The 23966-nt window shown below is 35.1% G+C and overlaps 1 protein-coding gene and 1 long non-coding RNA gene across 10 annotated transcripts in view; one reads left to right on the top strand and one right to left on the bottom strand.

The window, feature by feature from the left end:
- Positions 1-23966, bottom strand: part of Lama2 (laminin subunit alpha 2) — a 559330-nt gene that overhangs the window by 138530 nt on the left and 396834 nt on the right. For all 8 annotated transcript variants that reach the window (XM_048798152.1, XM_048798156.1, XM_048798128.1 and 5 more), the window contains 2 exons: positions 15780-15922; positions 11521-11619 (listed from right to left, as the gene is read on the bottom strand). In XM_048798152.1, the coding sequence (XP_048654109.1) occupies positions 11521-11619; positions 15780-15922 (242 nt within the window). The remainder of the gene's footprint in view (positions 1-11520; positions 11620-15779; positions 15923-23966) is intronic.
- Positions 15931-23966, top strand: part of LOC125615080 — a 53582-nt gene continuing 45546 nt past the window's right edge. For both annotated transcript variants that reach the window (XR_007345639.1, XR_007345637.1), the window contains exon 1: positions 15931-22710. This is a non-coding gene — a long non-coding RNA (uncharacterized LOC125615080). The remainder of the gene's footprint in view (positions 22711-23966) is intronic.

Below are 23966 nucleotides of genomic sequence, written 5' to 3'. Positions count from 1 at the left end.
ACTCTCACTCTCTCTCTCTCTCTCTCTCTCTCTCTCTCTCTCTCTCTCCCTCCCTCCCTCCCTCAAAAAAAAATCTGTATAGTGCTTTTGGCAGTATGACCATTTTGACAATATTAATTCTGCCTATCCTAGAACAGGAAAGATCTTTCCATCTTTTAAGGTCTTCTTTAGTTCCTTTCTTTAGAATTCTGTAGTTTTCATTGTAGAGGTCTTTCACCTCTTTTGATAAGTTGATTTCAAAATATTTTATTTTATCTTTTTAGGCTATTGTGAATGGGATAGTTTTTCTAATTTCTCTTTCAGAGGATACGTCACTGAAGTACAGAAATGCATTTGATGTACAAGTGTTGATTTTTATATCCTGCTACTTTTCTGAATTCATTTATTAGTTCTAGTAGTTTTCTGGTGAAAATTTTCAGAACCTCTTAAGTATCGAATCATGTCGTTGGCAAATAGTCATAGTTTGAGTTCTTATTTTCCTATTCATATCCCTTTAATTTCTTTCATCTGTATAATTGCTCTGGCTAGAATTTCAAGAACTATGTTAAATAGAAGTGGTGAAAGATGGAATCTCTGTCTTGCTCCAGTTTTTAGAGGGATGCTTTCAATTATTCTCCATTTAAAATGATGTTGGCCTTGGGCATAGCATAGATATAGCTTTTACAATGTTCAGATATGTTCCTATTATCTCTAATTTTTCTGGTGTTTTGAACATAAAGAGGTGCTATATTTTGTCAAATGCTTTTACTGCATCTGTTGAGGTGATCATATGATTCTTATTTTTAAGTCTATTGATGTGATGAACTACATTTATAGATTTCTGTATGTTGAACCAACCTTGCATCCCTATGATGAACCCCACTTGATCATGGTGCACTATCTTTTCAATATGTTTTTGTATTCTATTTGTCAGAATTTTATTGATAATTTTTGCATCTATATTTATTAGAGATATTGGTCTGAAGTTTTCTTTCCTTGATGTGTCTTTGTCTGGTTTTGGAAACAGGGTGATATTGGCCTCATAGAATGAGTTTGGAAGTGTTCCCTCTTTTCTATTCCATAGAATAATTTGAGGAATTTTGGTATTAGTTCTTCTTTGCAGGTCATGTAGAACTCAGCTGGGAATCCAGCTGGTCCTGGACTTTTCTTGTTTGGTAGGCTTTTGATGCTGTCTTCTCTTTCATTGATTGAAATTGATCTGCTTAACTTGTGCATATTGTCCTGATTCAGTTTGGGTAAGTCATATGTCTCTAGAAATTTGTTGAAGTCTTCAAGATTTTCTATTTTATTGGAGTACATATTTTCAAAATAGTTTCTAATTATCTTCTGTATTTCTGTCGTGTCCATTGTGATATTTCCTTTTTCATCATGGATGTTATTAATTTGAGTTTTCTCTCTCCTTCTCTTCATTAGTGTGGCTAAAGATTTATAAATTTTATTTGTTTTTCAAAGAATGAACTTTTCATTTTGTCAAATTTTTCAATTGTTTCTTTATTTCATTTTCATTGATTTTAGCTCTGATTTTAATTATTTTCTGTCTTCTACTACTTTTGGTGTTCATTTGTTCTTCTTTTGCTAGGGCTTTGAAATGTAATGTTAGGTCATTTATTTCTTGACTTTTTCTTCTTTTTAAAAATGAATTCCATGCAGTGAACTTTCCTCTTAATACTGCCTTCACAGTGTCCCTGAGATTTTGATATGTTATATCAGTATTCTCATTTACCTCTAAGAATTTTTTAATATTAACAGATTCCAGTACAATATATAGCCTTAAATCAAATAGCTCCTATTAAGATATTTACAGTTTTGTCACAAGAGACAGAAATGGTGAGTTCAGTTATTATCTACAATATAAACAGTAGGTTTGCAAAAGGGTCTAGAGTTTCTAATGGTGGACAAAGAGAGAATGAGGGGGAGGATGTTAAGGAGGTAGGAGGTGAGGATATAGACTTATTAGATCTTAGTAAGTGTGAAAGAGGAATCAAAAGATGTTGGCTAGCAGCAGGAGAAAAGAGAGAAAGAGATTTTGGGAGAGAATTAAATGGGAAGACAATAGAGAGAGTACAACAAACAAACATAAAAATTACGAAACAGAAAAAAATATAAGAATAAAAAAGAATATACAACAACTGTAATATAATATTAAGATATCCCAGTCCTCAGTAGTCTAATGCACGAAAAGTACTTGCTTACACAAATGTTGGGGATGTGAGGGAAGGGAGAGAGAGAAAAAAAGTCTTTAAGGAAAATGAAGGGATTGTCTCTGTTGGAGTTCAGTATCTTTCCTGATTTCTTTCTGATCCAATAGGTGTGGCTGTCTGTTTTTTGCTGGTATCTCCACCCTCAGGATGGTGAAGGTTAATAGGATGGGAGGGTTGGTCTTGGAGGTGGAATTCCTAGAGGTGGGGTACAGCACTTCTTGGTCTCTGATGGGAGACTGCACCCCAATGATCTTTGGGGCCCATTCCTGTGATGTGAGTACTTGGTATTATCTCCTCATATTGCCTATAGATCTCACAATTCCTGGTTTCTAATTTAGTCTATAAACTGTATCTTACTTACCCCTTCCCTTTCTACTTCCCAGTCAGGAACCTCTCTACAGAGGTCTTGTAGGCTGTGCTCTGTGTCCTGAGCACCTGCCGCGGACAGCTGTTTTATATTGGGTGGTTAAGGACCAGGCTTTGTGAGATACCAACAGGCCTCATAGCTGCAAGCACTGTGCTGGGTTAGTGGCCATGGGCAAAATGGGGGAGTTGAGGACTTTTATTGGTATCTTGATATTGCTTCTAGGCCTTAGCAGATGTCCCAAGCTGGGAGTTGCCCCAAATAAAAATGTTGATGGTGGTAGAGAAGATAACCCAAGATGGCGACAAAGGTGTCCCAAGATGGAGGTGACTGCTTTGAGAGATGTGGCCTCCAGGTGGGCTGGACAATGGCAATGCATGGCGTACTCAGAGATTCATCTCAGCAGCATGCAGTGCTATGGTGGGCAGCTGTCTTCAGACCATGTTCTATGTCCCCAGGTGCAGACCAACATGTAGAGGGGATTGTGACAGTGGTTGCAGTGTCCTAAGATGGGGATGACAAAGAGAGCCCCACGTTGGTAGATGGGGGTCCACATGGGAGTGGTGGCAGGGGGACCTGTGTGGGTGGGCAGCTGGGGGTTCTGCATGGGCACTAAAGCCAGGGGTCCTGTTCAGCCACTGAGGCTGGGGAACCTGCACGGGCATGGTGGCCAGGATTCCTGCATGGGATCAATGGTAGGGGTCCTCTAATAACTTGCAGGGATACAGTATTCCCACTTCTTGAATCCCAGGTCAAGGAGCAACAAGGAATGCAACCTCCCCCTAGCCTGACATGACATCTTGGATCCTAATTTTATGCATTCTTAACTGTTTTTTTCTTTATACCTCAATATTATCTCCAATATTTTTCATTCTTTTTTCTCCCCTCAATTTTCTTTTGTCTATCTTTCCTACCTACCTATTTCTTCTTTTGTTTGTTCCCCCTGAAGTGTGATTTAGTATTTAGTATCAAAAATGTTTAACTTTTCCATCTTTTCTGCATTATTTCTCACCCAATATACTCATTGGTTAGTTTAGGTGTAGAGAACATTGTAATAAGTTTTTTAATACACATTGATAAATAGTTTTCTCTTAATTGCTCTCTCATTTCAAAGCAGTGTTGGTGCTTATACTTAACACTTTGATACACTAATTGGATGTATGGATGCCAAGTTATATCCCAAGCTCAGGGCTTATTATAAGGAGATAACTGCTCACTAAAAATCTTTCACATAATAGAAGAAGATGAAGTCAATATAACAGATGTTCAAACAACAAGAGATCTCAGAAAACATGAAAAAACAAGCTAACAAGATATTTCCAAAAGTTTATAATCCCCAATAATTGAATGCATAGAAATTAAAATAGATGAACATGAAACAAAGAATTCAAAAAGTTGACTGTTAAAATAATTAGTGGATGAATATATTATCTAAGTAATGAACTAAGAAAGAAAATATAGGATATGAAAGAGCATTAAAATAAAGAGTTAGTGATTCTGAAAATGAACCAAACAGAAATCTCGGAAATAAAAGATACAGAAAATAAATTACTCAAAAAACTTGGTTGAAAGTCTTTCCAATGGATTAGAATTAGATCAAGTTGAAAATAGAATTTCAATTTCTGAGCTTGAAGATAAGGTATATACACAGAACATTTCAGATAACATTAATGAGAAAAAAAAACAATAAAGTATAACCAGAATATTCATGAATTGTGGAACAACATTAAGAAAACTAACTTAAGACTCAGCAGTATTAAACAAGGAGCAGAGATACAGGCTAAGGGCATTGGTAACCTATTCATTGAAATAATAGAAAAATTTCCAAACCTTGAAAATGAGATGGACATGCAGTTACTGGGTGAATTTAGAACCCCCAAATAAATAAGACCAGAAAATAATCTTTCCATAACACATTATAAATAAAATGCCCAAACTTTAGAACAAAGAAATAATTTTAAAAGCTGCCAAAGAGAAATGCCAGGTTACCTATAGAGGAAAACAAATCAGAATAAGAGCAGATTTTTCAGCAGAAACCATAAAGTCCAGGAGAGCTTGGAATGACATATTTCAAGCACTGAAAGAAAATAACTACCAGCCTAAATTGCTATATCCATCAGTTTCCTTCAGAATCATGGAAAATCCTTCTAAGAGCAGCATAAATTAAAGGTTCATGCCTACTAAGCCAGCATTGAAGAAGATACTTACACAGAGAAGAAACATCAAAGAAAAGTGCAGGAAAAATAAATCTCCTTAGAAGAATAGATGAGAAAATGAGAATTAGGAGCAAATAAAACATTAGAAACAAAACAAAATGACAAGAGTTAATACATAACTCTATAATAACACTGAAATGTAAATGGTTTCAATTCTTTAATTAAAAGACATAGTCTGGCATTTTAGATTAAAAAACAAAACCCAATTATATATTACCTGAATGAAGCACACTTTTTAGGAAAATATATCCACAGGCTGAAAGTAATAGAAAATGATATTTCATGCCAATGGAAACTGAAAGTAAGCAGGAGTAGCTGCTTTTATATTGGAGAAAGTAGATTTCAAGACAAAATTAGTCAGAAGAGACAAAGAAGGTCACTATGTATTAGTAAAGACAATAATGCAACAAGAAGATATAACAACTTTTAATAGTTATGCCTCAAACATTGGTGTACCTGATTATATAAAACAAATACTGCTCAACATTGAAAGGGATAAATAAATGAGAATGGTGGGAACACACATTTAAGAGGATAATTCTATTAAATGAACCCACTGCACTGACTCCCTACATGGATTCTCTGCCAAAAAGCCATCTGTCTGAAGCCCTACATGGCTTGAGGGGAAAGAAAACGTCCCATTCTTCAACAAAATGAGGCAGGGAATAGAAGGCTTGGTCGTCAGTGTAGAAAATGAATGATGGGGGTCAAGAGAGGGTTGACTGGTTTGCTATCACTGGGTTGCTAACAGATAACATAAAGGCTCAGATATAACCTAATACAATTATACTGGGTGGTTTAAAAACCCTTCTATCACTAATAAATAGGTTATTCAGACATCAAATCAAAAAAGTTACCACAGAAATATACTATAGATCAAACAGACTTAACAGATATCACAGAGTATTTCAACTAACAACAGCTAAATATACTTTCTTCTCAGGTGTTCATGAAAATTTCTCCAGAAAAAAAAACCACATTTTGAGCCAGAAGGTAAGTCCTGAAAAATACAAAAGAAGCTGAAATAATTTCTTGCATCTTATCAGATTATAATAAAATCAAATTATAAATCAACAACAGCAACTAGAACTACAGAAAATATAAATACATGGAGATTTAACAATGAACTTTTGAGTGATTAAATGAGTAATAAAAGGAATCAGGGTAGGAATTTTTAAAATCTTTGAATCAAATGAGAACAGGAGACAACATACAAGAATCTCTGGGATGCAGTAAAGGCAGTGCTAAGAGGAAAGTTTATAAACATTGACATTAAAAATATCAAGAAAGATCCTAAATAAATAACCTTATGATATATAATACATCAATATCTTAGAAAAATAATAATGAACTGCCTTAAAAACTGGTAGAAGAAAAGAAAAAATAAGATCAGAACTGAAATAATGATACAGACTAAAGGAACAATGCAAGAAATCAATAAAATAAAGATATGGTTCCTTAAAAGTATAAACAAGATTGACAGACCTTAGACAAACTTACCAAAAGAGAGAAAGAAATTAATAAAGAATAGAAATGAAAAAATTAATAAAAATAGAAATGAAAAAAGGGATGATATCACTATAGACATCACTGAAAATCAGATGATCATTAGGGGTTATTTTGAAAACTTATATTCCAATTAATTTGAAAATCTAGAAGAAATGGATAAATTTCTAGACATACACATCCCACCAAAACTGACCCAAGAGGATACAGAAAACTGAAACATACCAGTAATAAGAAATGAGACGAAAACAGTAATAAAAAGCCTTCTACAAAGAAAAGCCAAGTACCAGATGGATTCACTGCTGAATTCCATCAGCCTTTAAAGCAAAAGGAATGCCATGTTCCTTAACTAATTTCATGAAATAGAAAAGGAACATTTCTAAATTCTTCCTATGAAGTCATTATCACCCTAATAACAAAATCAGATAAGGACTTTTCAAAAAGAAAAAAGAAGGAAAAAGAAAAAGAAAGAAAAGAAAAATACACACCAATATTCTTAATAAACACAGATACAAAATTCTTGATAAAATGTTAGCAAATTGAATTTAACAACACATTAAAAGATTATACCCATGATTAATTTGGTTTCATTCTAATGATGCAATGATGGTTCATTAAATGTAATATATCATATTAATGGAATCAAGAAAAAAAATTCACAATTATGAAAGCCTTGGAAAAAATTCAGCACCTCTTCATGATTAAAACTCTGGAAAAAACTAGGGATAGAAGGAAACAGCTGAACCTCACAAAGGACATATATAACAAATCCAAAGCTAGCATCATCCTGAAGGGGGAAAACTGAAAGCATTTTCTCTAAATCAAGAAAAAGACAAGGATGTTTTCTCTCACCACTCCTATTCAATATAGAACTTGAAATTTTAGCCCAATTCAGCAAGATAAGAAAAAAAAGGGGGATACAAATAGGGAAGGAAGTTGTCAAATTATCACTGTTTGCAAATGATGTGATCCTATACTTAGAAGATCCTTAAAAGTCCACCAGTACTTCTGGAGCTGATAAACAAATTCAGCAAAGAGCAGGACATAAAATCAACATACTAAAATCAATAGCTTTTCTATACATTAATTTAATTCATTTATTAAACAATGAATCTACTGAAAAAGAGAGAAAACAATTTTATTCAGCATAACTTCAAAATACATAAATAAAATACTTAGTAATAAATCTAAATAAAAAAAATGAAAAACCTATCCAATAAAAATTAAAGAACACTGAAAAAGAAATTGAAGAATTCACCAGAAGATGGAAGGAGTCCTCTGTTTTTGGATAGGCAGAATTAAGATTGTTAAAATAGTCATATTTCCAAATGTGATACAGGTTCAATGCAATAAAATGCCTGTTTTTCCCAGAACTAGAAAAACAATTCTAAATTTCATATGGGAAAATAAAATATTCAGAATAGAAAAAACTATTTTGCGCAAATAGAGTAAAGTTTTAGGCATAACCACACCTGACTTAAAACTATAATACAGAACTACTGTAATCAAAGCAGCATAGTACTGGTACAAAAATAGACACATGGTGCAATGGAACAGAACAGAAAACAGAGGCAAACTCACACAGATAGCCATCTGATTCTTAACAGAGTTACTAAATGTATTCACTAGAGAAAAGATAAACCTTTAAACAAATAGTACTATGAAAACTGAATATTCATAAGTAAAAGATTGAAACTAGACCCACATGTCTCATTCTGCTCTACAGTCAACTCAAAAGGGATCAGCAACCTAAGAATAAGACCAGAAACTTTGTAACTCCTACAAGAAAATGTAGGGGAAACATTTTAGCATGTAAGCATAGGGAGCAACTTCTTCTATAGGACTCCTATAGCTCAGGAAATAATACCAACCATGAATAAATGAGAGAGCATCAAACTAAAAATCTTCTATATAGCAATGAAACAACAGCATAAAGAGAGAATTTTAGAAAATCTTTGCCAGCCGCTCTTCTGACAGAGGATTAATATCCAGAACAAAGAACTTGAAATGCTTAGCATAAAAAAATAAAGAAAAAAGAAAAGAAAACCCAAATAACTACAATTAATAAAATCAATAAATAGACAAATGAACTAAACACATACTTCTTAAAAGAAGTACAAATAGGCAGCAATTATATACATATATATATATATATATATATATATATATATATATGTAAAAGCTTACCATCTTTTGCCATTGGGGAAATGCAAATCAAAAGTATGATATTTTATCTTATTCCAGTTAGAATGGCAATCATTAGGAGTGAAAATAATAATAAATACTGTTGAAAGTGAGGGGGGAAGGAAACCATAAACTGTTGGTGGGATTTTACATTAGTAGAGTTAGCATGGAAATCAGGATAGAGGTTCTGGAAAAGACTATGAATAGAATCACCATATGATCCAGTTACACTACTTGTTAGTATTTATCTAAAAGAATTAAAGTCAGCGTACTAAAAAGATACATGGCTAGCCAAATTAGGGGTGGGGTATGGGAAAGAGCATCATAAAATTGGCAGAACCAATCAAAAGCACTTTCCAGAGAAAGGGAGTCTTAGCCACTAGGTTAATGACTAGGATAATACTAGTTATGGCTGACATCAGAATCATATGCAGAGAGATCTTTACAATCCTAGTTTTGGACTGTACCTCTGACATAAAAAAGAAAGTTATTCCTGTGTATTGGCAATGCCAAAGGTACAATCATGAAAGAAATAATTGACAAGCTGGACATGATGAAAATTGAAAAGTTCTGCTCTGTGAAATATATTCTTACAAGAATGAGAAGGCAACCTAGAGTTGGAAAAGATACTTGCAAACAACATATGTGATAAACAACTGTTATATAAAATATAAAAAAAACACTTGAAATTTGACAGTAAGAAAACAACCCAATTAAAAATAGGAGTAAGATTACTTCTCAAAGAAGATACATATATGGCAAATAAGTAGATGAATATGTACAACGTCATACATCATTAGAGGATTACAAGTGAAACAAAAATGAGATACCATAAACACCATTTAGAATGACTCAAATCCAGATCACTGATATCACCAAATTCTGGTGAGGATGTGGAGCCACAGAACTCTCATTCATTATTGGTTAGAATACAAAATGGCACAGCCAAATGGGAAGACATTTTCTCAATTTCTTATAGCACTAAACACAGTCTTACCAAAAAAATTCAGCAATCAAACTAGCTTGTTTTTTTTTTACCCAAATGACTAAAAAATATTTTCACACAAAAATTTGAATACAGATATTCACAGGCACTTTATTCATATTGCCAAGCTTGGAAGCAACTAGTGTCCTACAGTAAGTGCCTGGATAAACTGATACATCCAGACAATGTAATATTCTTCAGCAGTAAAAAGAAACAAGCTATTAAGCCATGAAAAGATATAAATTTTAGGTGCATATTACTAAGAGAAAGAAGCCAATCTATAAAAGCTATATCCTATGTGATTCCAATTACAGGACATTTGGACAAAGACTATAGACACAGTGAAAAGATGAGCAGTTGCTATGGGTTAGGGAGGGAGGATAATGTGGAGGTGGAACACAAATGATTTATAGGGCAGTGGTACTCTTTGGTAGCTTACTGTAATGATGAGTACATATCAAGATGTGTTTGTATGGAATATATAATTCCAAGAATAATCACTAAGATAAACTTTGGATGTTGCTTGATAAAAATATAGCACTAAAGGTGCATTGATCCTAACAAAAGCACCATTCTGATGGGGGAGGTGAATAGTAAGGGTGGCTGTGGGTATAGGAGGGCCATATAATATTAGTCAACTATACACAGATATATGGACATATATATATGGATATATGGATATATATATATCTGTGTATAGTTGATAAATACTATCTCCATTCACCTAAATGTCACACACACATACAGGCTTGCACATAAACACATAACTAAACACACACACACACACACACACACACACACACATGACTAAGAGGTCCTTGAAGATAGACTGAGCCTCACTAATATTTTTCATTTGACAACCCTTGGGGCTTTGCATGTAGTAAACATATAAATTGAATTGAATTGAGTTTACTCTGCTATGATTCATTTAAAATATATTATTTAGTAATAGTCATATAACAGATAAATTATTAAATATGAAATTAATATGAGATTCATACACTCATTAATTAATTTAATGTCTATGTACATTTGGCAAGAAACTATGTACATTCTATATTGCTGGTTTGAGATTTAGAGAAAGTGTTTAGTATGCTACTTGTAACATCAGGGCCATTGTTTAGCATTATGTGCTCAGAAGCCATTTGATTTCCCTGTGGAAATTTTCCTAATCCAGCTGCAGTTTATGTGAAAAAAGTACTGAGCCAATGGGAATCCGGAGCTTGTTCCTGGTTAGGTCCTTGAGTAGTGAATTGATAGCCATTGTTGATTCATTTCACTATCATGGCCTGAGGCAGCTCTTCTTTAAAATACAAAATGGAGTAGATAATTTCTAAAACCTTCTAACTCTAGTATTCTTTGTATTTTAAAGCTTAAATTTGGATAATCAACTGAATTCCTACAGAGCAGGCTGGATTCTTGTTCATGCATTTTTCTGACCACAAGATGGCGGGCTTTATGTTGTTTTCCTCAACAAAAAAGAACCTTAGCACTCTTGCATTTTGAAAATTTAAAACTATCAATTCCTGAAAAAGTCTGATAAATGCGACATGGACTTTGTATGCTGACTCTCAAGGGTGTCTTGAATGTTTGGGATTTTCACAATAAAGAATATTACCCTTTTTTTGAGTAAGAATACTGATCTGATGGAGACTGTTTTTATACAAATGAAAAATCCCAGGAGGAGATCAAAGAGACTACAAGTATTTTCATTTGTTTTTCCTTCCACAAATGAAGGAGAGTGCTTTTGAAATTTAGAATTGATAAAAACTTTAGCATAAATGTTACTGAATACAGTTTTCAAAATACATTGTAATTCTCATATTTTTGGTCTTTGTCTTTGATACTTCCTAAGTATCACAATCATTTGTTGTTGTTGTTGTTGGGTGGGGGGGGATGTCTGCTACTGGCTTTTAAGATTTGATTTGAAGCAGAAGTAGCAAGTCCTGATGTGCATCAAACTGGGAAGAACAAGATTAGAGTCTCTGAACTTTATTATAATTTTAGTTCCTATGGAAATTAATTTCTTATATCTATCTACTTAGGAAGACTTTGCCAACTTACCCTGGTCAGAAGCTCATTCATTTCCATCACAAGTGTATTCAGATTGCCTTCTGCCAACTGAATAAGCCTCTCAGGGGCCCGCTGGGGTGAGAGCAGGTGCTGAAAAACATTTCATCCCATACACACTTCAGTAAGTGGTTTTGCAGTAATCATTGGGTTGAATGGCACACAGTTTTCCTACATATTCAAAAAACTTGGTTTATTACTTTAAATAAAAAAATAACAACCCTACATACTGAGCATTATGTCAAATACTCAGGCAAATTGCAAAAAAAAAAAAAAGTAGTAATTTATTGAGAATTTACTGTGCAAACTTTGTTTTTGTTTCTTGTGTAGTTGCTATTTCACTTAATTCTTACAAGAGTCCTATCTAGTCAATGTTATTCCATTTTGTGGATGTGGCTTATAGAGAGTTAAAAATCTGTGCAAGATCCCACAGCTAATAGCAAGTAGAATTAAGATGAACCTCTATAACGCTCCTGGTTCCAATCAGCAAAGACACAGTTTACAGGCACGAAAAGAGCTAACAGTAGCACTTGGCATCGAGATCCTGGTACTAACTGGCCTGGACTTAGAATAGGTAAGAGCTGGTCTGGCATTCACAGGCTATTTTCTTCTCCCGTTGAATATACAATTTCACAAGATTAGATAGGGTCACTCTGTGATAGTGGTGAATAAAAAGGAAAAATGAGACCATTCTATAATCTTATCTAAGCACAGACAATACCGTTTCCCTGGGCTTAGATAATACCATAAAATCCTATTTCCTGGCTAACATGAAGGACCAGTTTCTTCACTCATAGTTTGTTTCCCTCTGTTCTTCCTAGATAATCATTAGACTATTGAATTATATAATTATTCCCTCTTGCTAACAGCACCCAATTGAGTACTAACCCCTGCTTCCTGGAACCTGCCCTCACACCACCCAGCTCTAGCCCAATGTACTATACCTTCTTCCTAACACCCTCTTATGGAGACGGCCCACTGTTCTCCCTGGTGTTCCATGTCCTACCTGGAGTGAGCTAATAAACCCAGCTTTATTCTATCATTTGTGTGCTCTTGGTGGTCTTTAGATTGGACCTAGGGACCACTGCCACAGTGAAGAACTGAAGAAAGAGATTAAAGAATTTGCTTAAGGGTTTAAAACATCAAAATGGGATCCTAAGGATCCAACTACTTATTGAATTATGTAATAAGAATACACAGAATCAGGAGAGTTTGGGATTTAAAGAAAGCCAAGCTCATTCTGATTAACACTTAGATGTAAGAGGGTAGGCAACTGAAGTCCTCAGCTTGGTGACAGTTGGGACCTTTTCCCCGGTGCCCTTCAGCACTTCATTGTTCATTACTTCAGTACGATTTTTTAAAAAATACTTACATCCAACTGAAATGTTTGCTTTTCTAATTTAATTTCTTTTCTTTGTATTCCCTTCATGCACATGGAAAATAACTAGTCGGCATTCTCTTTGTGGAAACTCTTTATATCCCTGAATATTAGGACAATGAAGTTAAACTCAGAATCCTCTGCCTGCTTTCAAGGTTGTCCTTCATATCACCCTGCCCTACTCCAGTCTTCAGCTTTATCTGTCACTAGCAGGCCTGACTTTTAATGTCTGCTAGAGATGCCTCATTCATACCTCTCCCTCTGCTCACATGGCATGACTCCATGGCAAGAGCAAGCAGGGGCTGTGCATTAGGGAGATCTCACCACTGGTTCACTGGGTCCTCCCTGGCAAGTTACTTTCTCTCTCTGAGTTTTATAGACATTCTTGTTTTTTTTTTTTTTGTTTTTTGTTTTTTGTTTTTTTGTGGTGCTGGGGATCAAATCCAGGGCCTTGTTCATGCAAGGCAAGCACTCTACCAACTGAGCTATATCCCCAGCCCAAGACAGTCATTCTTATAGGTTTTAAAGTTATACTCCCTCTTTTTAAATTCTAGCTCTACACTCAAGAGCTATAAAACTTTGTGCCTTATGCAAAAACTTCTTGGTGCCTCAGTTTCCCTACTTGAAAAACAAAGATAAAATAGTACTTCCATCTTAGATGAGACTGCTATAAAAAAGAAATACTACAGACAGGTGGGGGGGGGGAGAAGAGAGAATGTACTTCTTCTTTATATGAGGCTACTAATACATTATGAGGTCTTTACCTTCATGACCTAATCTGTTTACCTCCCTAAGACCCTGTCTCCAAATACCATGACATTTCTTATTATTGTTAGAGATTGTTTGTCTCTCTCTAAAATTTTACCCTCTGAGGTGATGGTATTTGGAACTAGGGCATTTGGGAAGTGATAAGGTCATAAGGGTACAGACCTCAAGATTAGGATTAGTGCCCTTGTGAAAGAGATCTAACAAAACTAGCTATTCTCTTCTACCATATGAGAACACACATCTATGAGGAAGGGGCCCTCATCAGATATACAATCTACGTTTATCATGGACCTCACAATCTCTAGAACTGTGAATAAGTCCCTGTGGTTTACAATCTCCACAGTTTATAGCATTTTGTTATAGCAGCCTAAAACAGTCTAAGACAAGCCTTCAACATATGAACTTTGTGGGGAGCACAAATATTTAATCCATGAAAACTCTTTTCTTACTTCTTAGAGTTTCTATATGAGTTATGTATGGTTATTCACGTAAGTTAATTGCTTAGTTTTCCATAAATTTTAGTTATTCTTGCTATCATTGTCAGTGGTTTTTCAGTAAAATAGGCATAATAAAGTGGCTATAATCAGGATTAAAAATATATTTCCCAGATAAGTATATGGGGCGAGTGAATCAAGTTTGGATTTCTTCCTCGTCCTCACCAATACTTCTCTGCCAATTAAAATGGTATATAAGCCAGGCACAGTGGCTCACACCTATAATCCCAGCAGCTTGGGAGGCTGAGGCAGGAGAATCAGGAGTTCAGTCCCAGCCTCAGCAAAAGTGAGCGAGGCCCTAAGCAACTCAGTGAGACCCTGTCTCTAAATAAAATAAAAATATGGCTGGGGATATGGCTCAGTGGCCAAGTACCCCTGAGTTCAATCCCCAGTACCCTCAAAAAAAAAACAAAAAAAAAAAAAAAAAAAAAAACTAGCTAACTAAATAAAATGGTATTTACCCTTTGATTTTCAACAAAATTAACTCTCATTAAGGGTGCATTCTCTAGTTATTCAGAATCTTACTGATTTCTTCAATCTTTGTACTCTATTGTACCTCAAATCTTGATAAAGCACATAGTATGATTTTTGCTATTGAATTACTGCTTAATGATTTTTTTAAGCTACATAGAATCTAGGATTCCTGAGGTTTAGTGACAATATTATAAAAGTCAAAAGATACCCCAGGGAACAAAGTACAACCCTGGGCATTCTATAATTTCTTATAAATACTTGGTAACTGACTGATAGCAAATTATGTACTTTTCATCTTTTTAAAATGAATCTGATTTCCTTAACATTTCTTCTTATCCCTTCAAAGACCAAAAGCTTTAACAATGTTTCAGAATAGTGTTTTTCAAACTGGAACTTGTAGAGGTACTTTCAAAGTCTACTAGTTCTCTAGAACAAAGATTTATTCTTGGGTTTTAATGTAAGCTCTTCTGGACCCCAAATTAGGTACTCAAGATACACATTAACTCCTGATATCAGAGACTACATCTGCTTACATGTTTGATCATAGGGAAAATTTGAGCTTATGAGTCACAAGTACTTGTCAAATGATGCCAAAAGTTGTTCAGGATCCCTTGCAAGGGGCTCACTAGTTCAACTGCGGAATAGTAAGATAACCAAGCTATCACATATTGCCTGCTGGTGAAAGAACCCATGCGGAGGTAGTCAGAATCATATTCTTGTTGCAAGTAGCAATTTACTTTTAGCCAAAATCATATTACTTTAGATTAATGTTTTTAATTTGAATTTTATTGGTTTTGTAGACTTCTGTAAGAATTAATTTGTTTTGATTTTATGGAGCTATAAGTATAAGGAGTACATACCTGATTTTATGTTCACACATATTTAAGTCACATAATAAAACTGATTTAGGAAAAACAGTGGGGGGGAGGGTATATATGAGACTCTTTTTCCTTTAATGGAACTCTGCATATTACAGTTTTCCAGTTTGAAAAACATGGCTTTAGAAAATCTGAACTTCCCTAACAGCTGCTCCCCTTGATTTGGGGCAGTGGAAAGAGCATTTACCAATTATGGCCAATGTCACTTGGGATGCTTCTGTCACCTTGGCCCTGGTTCTTTCTGCTACTGTACCAACCTACCTTTAATTCCTGAGTTGTATTTTCAATGCCATAGAGAATTTTATACGGAGCAGGCAGTGGGCCCGTGAGGTTGATGCTCATGGCCATTTGCTCCAGGTGAGCCAGGTCATCGAGAAGCAGGCCTGTGCATTCATCTCCACAAACTGGAAGGGAAACAACAGAGAATATTTACTTCTGCTAAACATGCCATCCAGATGTTCAAAGATTTCAGCAATGAAATAGTTTATGGGCCAAGCATAATTCTGTGAGACATAGTGGTACTCATCTCAGATAATTAATGCTATTGAATGGATGGCAGTTGAGAAAAGATGAGAATAATGACAACAGAGGTGATATGCCTGCCACCCAGAACTGGAAATAGAAGAAGATGAACTACATAGAGGTTCCAAAAAGAGGACTAAATAGAGTTTTAGGGAAAGGAAGCATATTGCAATAGCAGTAAAGGAGAGGTGAGACACAGAATATAAAACACCCCAAAGTCCCCACAGGAGCAATCTGTAGCTTAGAAATATAACATACTGCAGTACATTCAAATTGTTCTATGTGTATAAATGTACAGTGCTACACTAAAGCAGGTTGTCCTGTGCGTGCTTCATGTATGACATGTCGAAAATTATGAAAATTATCACTGATTACATACTAAACAGTATTATTTTTCAAGCCAAAACAAATTTTCTTTTTATTATTATTGTTTTTACCATGTCTTGATATTTATTTATTTACTTACTTGTTTGCCAACTCTTCCTCTGTAGTGAACCTCAATACCTTTTCACCCATAGTTAGGTACAGCCCACAAATCCCCAATTTGATGATTAATTAACCTTGTCTAGTCTTGTAGATAAATAATGGCTATAGATCAGGAAAGTTTTATCTCTTAAGTAGACAAGAGTACTAATATTGTACTTACAATCTTTTCAGTGATCAGGAAGAGGAACTCCTCAAATTTGGTTGTAGAATTGGTAGAGAGAAAATTGGATTTTTGTCTCTTCATGATCGAATTAATCTCACAAATAGTACAATTTCTAAAATTAACATGTATTAATATTTGGGGAGCACTTTAAGTTATACGTATTTCCCTTTCTAGTTTTACTTTGCAGAGTAATGAGTTTTCTCTTCATAAAAAAGGAGCAGGTACTACCATGCTGATAAAATAGATAAATTCATGTATACAGTTACAATCTCTAACATCTATTCTGCAGATGGAGATACCAAGACTACACACATTAGAGGAAAGGAAAATACCTATCACGGAAAATACTGAGATCTGGAGCAGCACTGGATCATGCCCCAAACTGGCAAGAATTCAATTAGTTCTCTAAATAGCACTCCCCTGAGCAGCTTAATGGAGAGAAAACCATTAACAGAAGCTTGTAAACAAACAGAAGTAGTATAGAGGGTGATTTTTTGATAGGACAGTAGTTAGAGGTGAGTTACAACATTTCTTCACAGGAACTAAACTGCCCCAGCAGGGTGTTTGATAAATCAGCTCCTTTCAGGTGACACCTGCAACCATGGAGTGTCATCTGCAGGGGCTCTGCAAGCTCCAATACTTGAGAAGCTGAGTGAACAAGAGCTTTGGAGACAGCAACAGAAGGCTGGAAATGGAGCTGTGTCTCTTCTAACTTTTTTTTTTTTAGGTGAACTATAAGTATACATAATAGTGGGACTCATTGTTACATATTTGTGTACATGTACACAACATGATTATAACAACATAATTTGGTCAATTTCATTCCCAGTACCTATGTCTGTCTCATCCTCCTAACCAGAATGAAGGAATTTGTGCATTGTGGAAACTAAATGAAAGGAAGAGAAAGAACATTATGGCTTCACCCTCTTGATCAGTGTAAGCTTCAACAGAGTTACCTACAAGACATGATTATAGAAACACAACACAGGACATAATTAAGTGCCAAATTGATCATGCTTAAACACCTAGATCCATGTTCTGGTTCTCCAGAACTTCAGTAGGCCTTAGTTACCCAAAGGATTTTCTGAAATTCCAGGAGACTTAGTCATGCCCCAGGTTTCTGAATCAGGAGGTGATAGTATTCCCTGGTATCTGATTCTTAGGCTGAGCATGTGTATCCTAACAAGTTCCTGGACATCTATACTGCTGGTCTGTGCACCATGCTGTGAGGAGCTAACAGACTAGCAGTCTTGGCACCGCCTGGGAGCTCATTAGAAATGCACTGATGCACTGTCTTGGGCTCTACCTCAGATCTTGCAAACCACAGGCTGCATTTGAGAAAGATTCCATGTGATAGGAAAGTCTTAAAAGCTCTGCTGGAAATCAGTGGTTCTCAGCTTTGCCTGCACATTAGAATCACATGGGGATTTATAAAAAACATAGATCCTAGGTTCTTCCCCTGCCTGTCAGATGGTAAATGGTAGGAATGTTCAGTGCTAAAGTGGGTAAGATATGGTCGAGCTCATTTTACTTGTGTTATCCTTTACCTAGGGTACTTCATCTTCATCCACTTGGCTTTTGGGTGTGCAGGTCAAATATTCAGGTGTTACTTGCACAAAGGGGAAGGTCCTGATGACTTTAAAGTTACCTTTACTTCAATTGCTCACCTGTCACCCCTGAATTCCCTGTTTTATTATCTTAGACCTTCTGCTTGCACTGGCTGTCTTAGTATGTTGTTTGCATATGTATATATTGTTTTCTCTTACTTAAGAATGGACCTTAAACACCTTGTTCACTGTGCCTAGAAAGTGTCTTCAACAAAGTAAATTCTATAAATACTTGTATATTAATAATATCTTTGTGAATGAAGAGCAAGAAAATCTTTTGGTCTAAGAATGGCTAAGGATGGCATGTAAACAAGTTCCTGAGAGGGTGAGACTGGGGGCAGAATGTTCAAGTGAGAGAGGGGAAGGATATTGGTCACATAGAAGACTTCTGAATGTGAGAGTGATATGTTTGATAGGAAATGGTGAACCACGCAGATTGCAAAGAACAGAGGAACAGGATAAAAACAATAATCATAGAAAAAAAACTGTGTTGTGATTTGAGGACAGAGACCACCTGAAATCAGGGATGACTGTTGTGGTGGCTGTACTGGGGCTTCATCATGCAGTGATGACCCAGGGAAGAGACACTTACTTGGAGCGACAGAAGAGAAGAAAATAGGTCTAAAGTACCACCAGGCAAGAAAGACCACATCTAGGTTACTGACCAGATCGAGGTGATTCTGATTTCTGTAGTATGTTATAAATGATTACATCTTTGCTGCTGCTTCTGTGAAAAGGTATGTTTACTTCTCTTCCCTCCAATCTTCTTTGGCTTTGCCACATACTCTGATTCTCAGAATAGACAGAGGAATACATTTACCTTCTAAGCCTCAGTCTCAAGGTGTTAGTGATTTTTGCTTTCATACTCTTGGAACCCGGTTACTTTGAGGACAACCCTGGGCAAGAGCAAGGATATAACATGAGACAGAGAGGGGCATGCCCAACTTGCCACCAGCTGAGTCCCCACCCTGTGGTTGGGGTCACTCCAGATACGTCCAGGCATGGCAACCAAAGTCCTGTCTTACTGACCCCAGCCCAAATTGCCAACCTATAGAATCTTGAGGCTACGCTGTATATAGCTGGCATTGTACATTTCAGATTGGCAGCAATAACTAAATACACATTCCTAAGTTTTGCTGCTATAATTCAGAGTATGGATTCAAATGAAAGACTTTGACTTTGCAATTCACAAGTTAAAAGCAAGCATTTGTAGCAATTCTTAATATTATTAAGAATTATGAAAAACATGAAGTTTCCCTTTCCAGGGAGCCCAAACAAATTCTATTTATGTCTAGTGAGGCTGTATTTTTGGAAGATAATCCCAGGATTGAAGCAAGTAATTTGCACTTTTCAGCTTCAAGATCCCGAAAGGTATTTGATAATATGATATCTCACCATGCTTTTTAGGGTAGAATGTTCTTCAGGAATCCTGTGGTAGTCCTTTCTGTAATTTATTTATAATGTATTACTCATCTATTTCCAAAAAGGAATTGAGTTGGCTTGTTGATAATGATATAGCTAGAGGCTCCTTATTGTATGATTCTAGAAATTGCCAGGGAAAGTACCCACCGTTTGCTTAGTTTTTATTTCACATAAGAATAAACCAGGAGCTGGAATGGAAAACTGGATCTGATTTACTGTGATCTACTACAGAGTAAATTGCTGAGCTAGAATGCCAAGAGGCATGATGGATACTGATTTTTCTCTCATTTATTCTACCCCCTGCCCATCTGCTTTAGTTCCTCATCTTCAGTTGCTAAAATGAAAATGTATTTAATTGCTCTTTCAAGGACTCATACATTCCATTTTATGTTTCTGTGTACAAAGGTCTATTATTATCCCATGTCTTATGGTCTTTGTGTTTGCTTTTGGGAGAACCAAGTTACAAGCACATTTCCATAAGTGAAAGGTAAGTTTTATAGTATGCTCCAAGTAATATACTAACATCTGTCTCAATGGGTCAGAAAGACTTATGAAAATGGTAGCCATGGAGATTTTTTCAAAGCTTCTGTACAAGTCTAGTACACTCAATTATAAGGTAAACACACCAGGAATTGTGCCCTTTGCATAATGGTTTGCTGTTTTTTTTTTTCTGACACAAAATATTTCACTTATACCACGAGCTACTTTTCTTTGCCCTCAAAAGTCTGAAGTGTCTGCCAATAGACACTGGAAATGGGATGCAATTTAAAAATGAATTTAACTCACTATGATGGGAAGATCTGAAGAGTGTACAGAGATGAGGAATATTCACATTCTGTAAACAATTGCTCTTTGATAAGGATGCAGTGTAAATTAACACCTGTCTCATGATCAGGACCCCAAATAACCTCACCAAACAATTTTCCTAATTCAGCAATACAGATAAGATTATAAAGTGAAATCCTGCCTAAAATGCATGAGAGCAAAAGCAAATATTTCAAGACTATGATTATATTTTACATGACTAAATGTTTCCAAGGCTTTGCCTATAAAAGTTTCAGAATAAATTTGTGTCTAATATTAACAAATGCAGTACTAAATTCAGATCGTTATAGCTGGGCACATGTAAGGGGCAAATCATGCAGCCAATATTACAGATCTTTCTGTTAGCAATTAGTACAAAATATTGCATTTCTACCAGAGTCCCCCATGCATAATAATGACTGGCTTACTGTCACAAAAATTCACAAACTGCATTCATGCCAAAGAAGCTGAGGCTGAAATGAGTACACTGAGCATTTTAGAAAAGGCTAAACCCCTTTGCCAATTTTAGATAAAGATATATAAATTATATGTTCTATTCAACTAAGAATAATGGAGTAAATATACATTTTGACAAAAGATAAAATTTATGTGTTAATGTGCATATTTTAAATTAATCCTTCTAGAAGAATAGCATTGATAGTTCCCGGGTGTCTGGATTTTATATTTCTCTCTTTCCCTTGACCTCTTCAAGAATAAAATTTTAGATTAACATAAATTTAGGGCTTATTAAAATGGATCCAGTTATTTTATATTATTTATAAATAAATGTATAAAAAAATTGGTCCAGACTCATTAAGAAGGCATTTTATCTGTTAGGTTTGACAAGAGGTAAAGGTAATCTGTAGGTTTTAGCTGAGACTGATAAATCTGTGTGCCAAGTAGTAAAATATACATATATATAATACATAAACTAAATCAGAGTCTATAAGAAAAACAATGGTTCAGAGATGGTATAACTTTTCAAAAACCAAATGAAAACTTTGAAAATTTGAATGTACTATAAATAATAATGAGATTATAGCTTTTATCTACACAATATTCACTATATGACAGGCAATGTATCATGTTTGCTATCTTTATCTCATCTAATTCTCACAGTAGTTCTATTAGGTAAGTACTATTAATATACTTTTTTATAGATAAGAAAAATAGTCACAATTAGGCTTTTTATGAATCTATAAATAATGCATGTGCAGAACTTAAAGAAAAGAAAAATGTAAACTGGTCATAAAAGTGATTTTCTATGACTTGAAGAATCTATAATTAGAGATAATTATATAAAACTGGAATTCAGCCTAAATGAAGGAAAATATTGTATTAGAAACAGATGAGTTGCACCAAACATCATGTCTTTGAAAAAATGGCCACTGAATAACAATGATAGTAATAATTGTTAGGATTTATAAACCATCTATTATGCTTAGACATTTCATATGCCTATATATAGTATTTTATTTCTGTTTTACAGATGTTAAAATAAGGTTTTGAACAATTAACTAATTTGGTGTCACACATCTTTTATGAGATGGACTAGAAATCAAACCTTCTACGCCATTTTATTTTATTCTTTTTGATACCAAGAATTGAACTCAGGGGCACTTGACCACTGAGCCAGATTCCCTGCCCTATTTTGTATTTTATTTAGAGACAGGGTCTCACCGAGTTGCTTAGCACCTTGCCTTTGCTGAGGTTCGAACTCATGATCCTCCTGTCTCAGCCTCTGGAGCTGCTGGCATTATAGGTGTTCACCACCGTGCCCAGCTCTAAGCCATTTTATAAAAGCACAATTCCGTGCAATAGAGAATTGTCTGTTTGGGGGATGCCACAAAAAGGAGAAAGATTAGACTATCTTTTAATATATCTAATTTTAAAATCATGTGCTTGTAATATTCTTTGAAGTCAATAAAGCTTTAGGGCCTAGCCAGAATAGAAATCAATGAAGAATTCACTTTATTTTTAAAAGCTTCACTGAAAAAAAAAAAGGAATAGTGATCATGCTTTTCCATATGTCAATTCAACATGCAACTCCTTAATCTGTTAACAGAACAGTTTGCTCAATGTGGTGTGCAAATCACCGAGACTCTCCCTCAATGACTAGAAAATTTATCCAGAACCAAAGTGACAGTTACTGCTCCACACACTGGTCCCCTGGATTTGTGCTAAGAAGGTTGGTGACAAGAAATTCAAGCATCTTTTACTAATGAAACAGATGAGTAGATGGTGCAAAACAAGGGAAACAGAAGTGGTTTTAACGGATTGCCAACACCTGGATTTGAACAGCATGCCATGGTTCAGAGTTCCAAAAGGCTCTAGTGGACACATTGGCCTTGGAAAAGGAACTTGGACACTAAAGTGGGGGTAGAGATAGGGTGATCTTCAGGGTGCTGGGATGGAGGGCAATGACATACAAAGTCATAGATTTTAGAATTGCCTTTGGAGATCAGTTGATGTTTTTTCACATTTTAAAACAGAAAATCCTGTTTTCTTTACAGTGATAACAATATTCTACTATTTTGAGCCTAATTCTTTGCATAGAAAACAATCACTGTCAATATTAATCAAGTTTGATTATATTGAATAAACAATGCTCTAGTGATAATAAGAGGCTTTGTATTGTTATGGTAAGATCTTTGGTGGTAACTGGCTGTTAAAAATAATAATCTTGATAGTGTCTCTGTGGATCAGTATCAAGGACACTTCATGATAGATTTTTTACATTAGCTAGCAAAGCTTTATTTTATATTCTATATTTTAAATAAACTGTGACTATAAATAATAAAAAAACTGATATACTCCAAATACTTTATATGCAGTGATTAAAAATAGTAAGTATCAACTTGATATTTATTAAATGCTATTTCAAGCACTTTTTGTGGCATAACATCTTGCCAATAGCTACTTATTTTATCTTTTGGTTTTCTGGGAGATTTATCTATTTTACCATGCCATTCACAATCTATTTTAAACATCACATGAGTTACTCTGTTAACTATGCATCTGAGGAAAATAGGACATGAACAAGTCCAAGTTTTTGACAATATAAAACTTTACTACTGAATAAATAATGACTTTCTTGCTCATTCTCAAATTTCAGAAGGGCAGGTAATTGTAAAATGACATGTCAATTATGAATGAGGGTTGAAAGAGGAGGATGGATTTTTTTTAACTTACTAAGGAGAAAGCCAACTTTGCGAAATCCAATCAATTACCTATTCAGATCTCACTAACATATGTAAGTGAAGAACTCCTTGTAACAATAAAGAACTCCCCCAAATAATTCCTACAAAAAGAAAAAAGGCTCTGAAGTTAGTCTGGGTACATGGCTAGTGTGCCTTTTTTCCTACAAAGGGGACAGCCTACTTGAAAATCTCTGATGAATTAGCATCTATTAGAAATATTTTATAAGTCTTTTATAACTTAGTG

Source organism: Marmota marmota, unplaced genomic scaffold (assembly GCF_001458135.2).
Source record: "Marmota marmota marmota unplaced genomic scaffold, marMar, whole genome shotgun sequence".
NCBI lineage: Eukaryota > Metazoa > Chordata > Mammalia > Rodentia > Sciuridae > Marmota > Marmota marmota.
The sequence above is the reverse complement of the archived record's forward strand: the minus strand, read 5'-3'. Positions and strand labels throughout refer to the sequence as shown.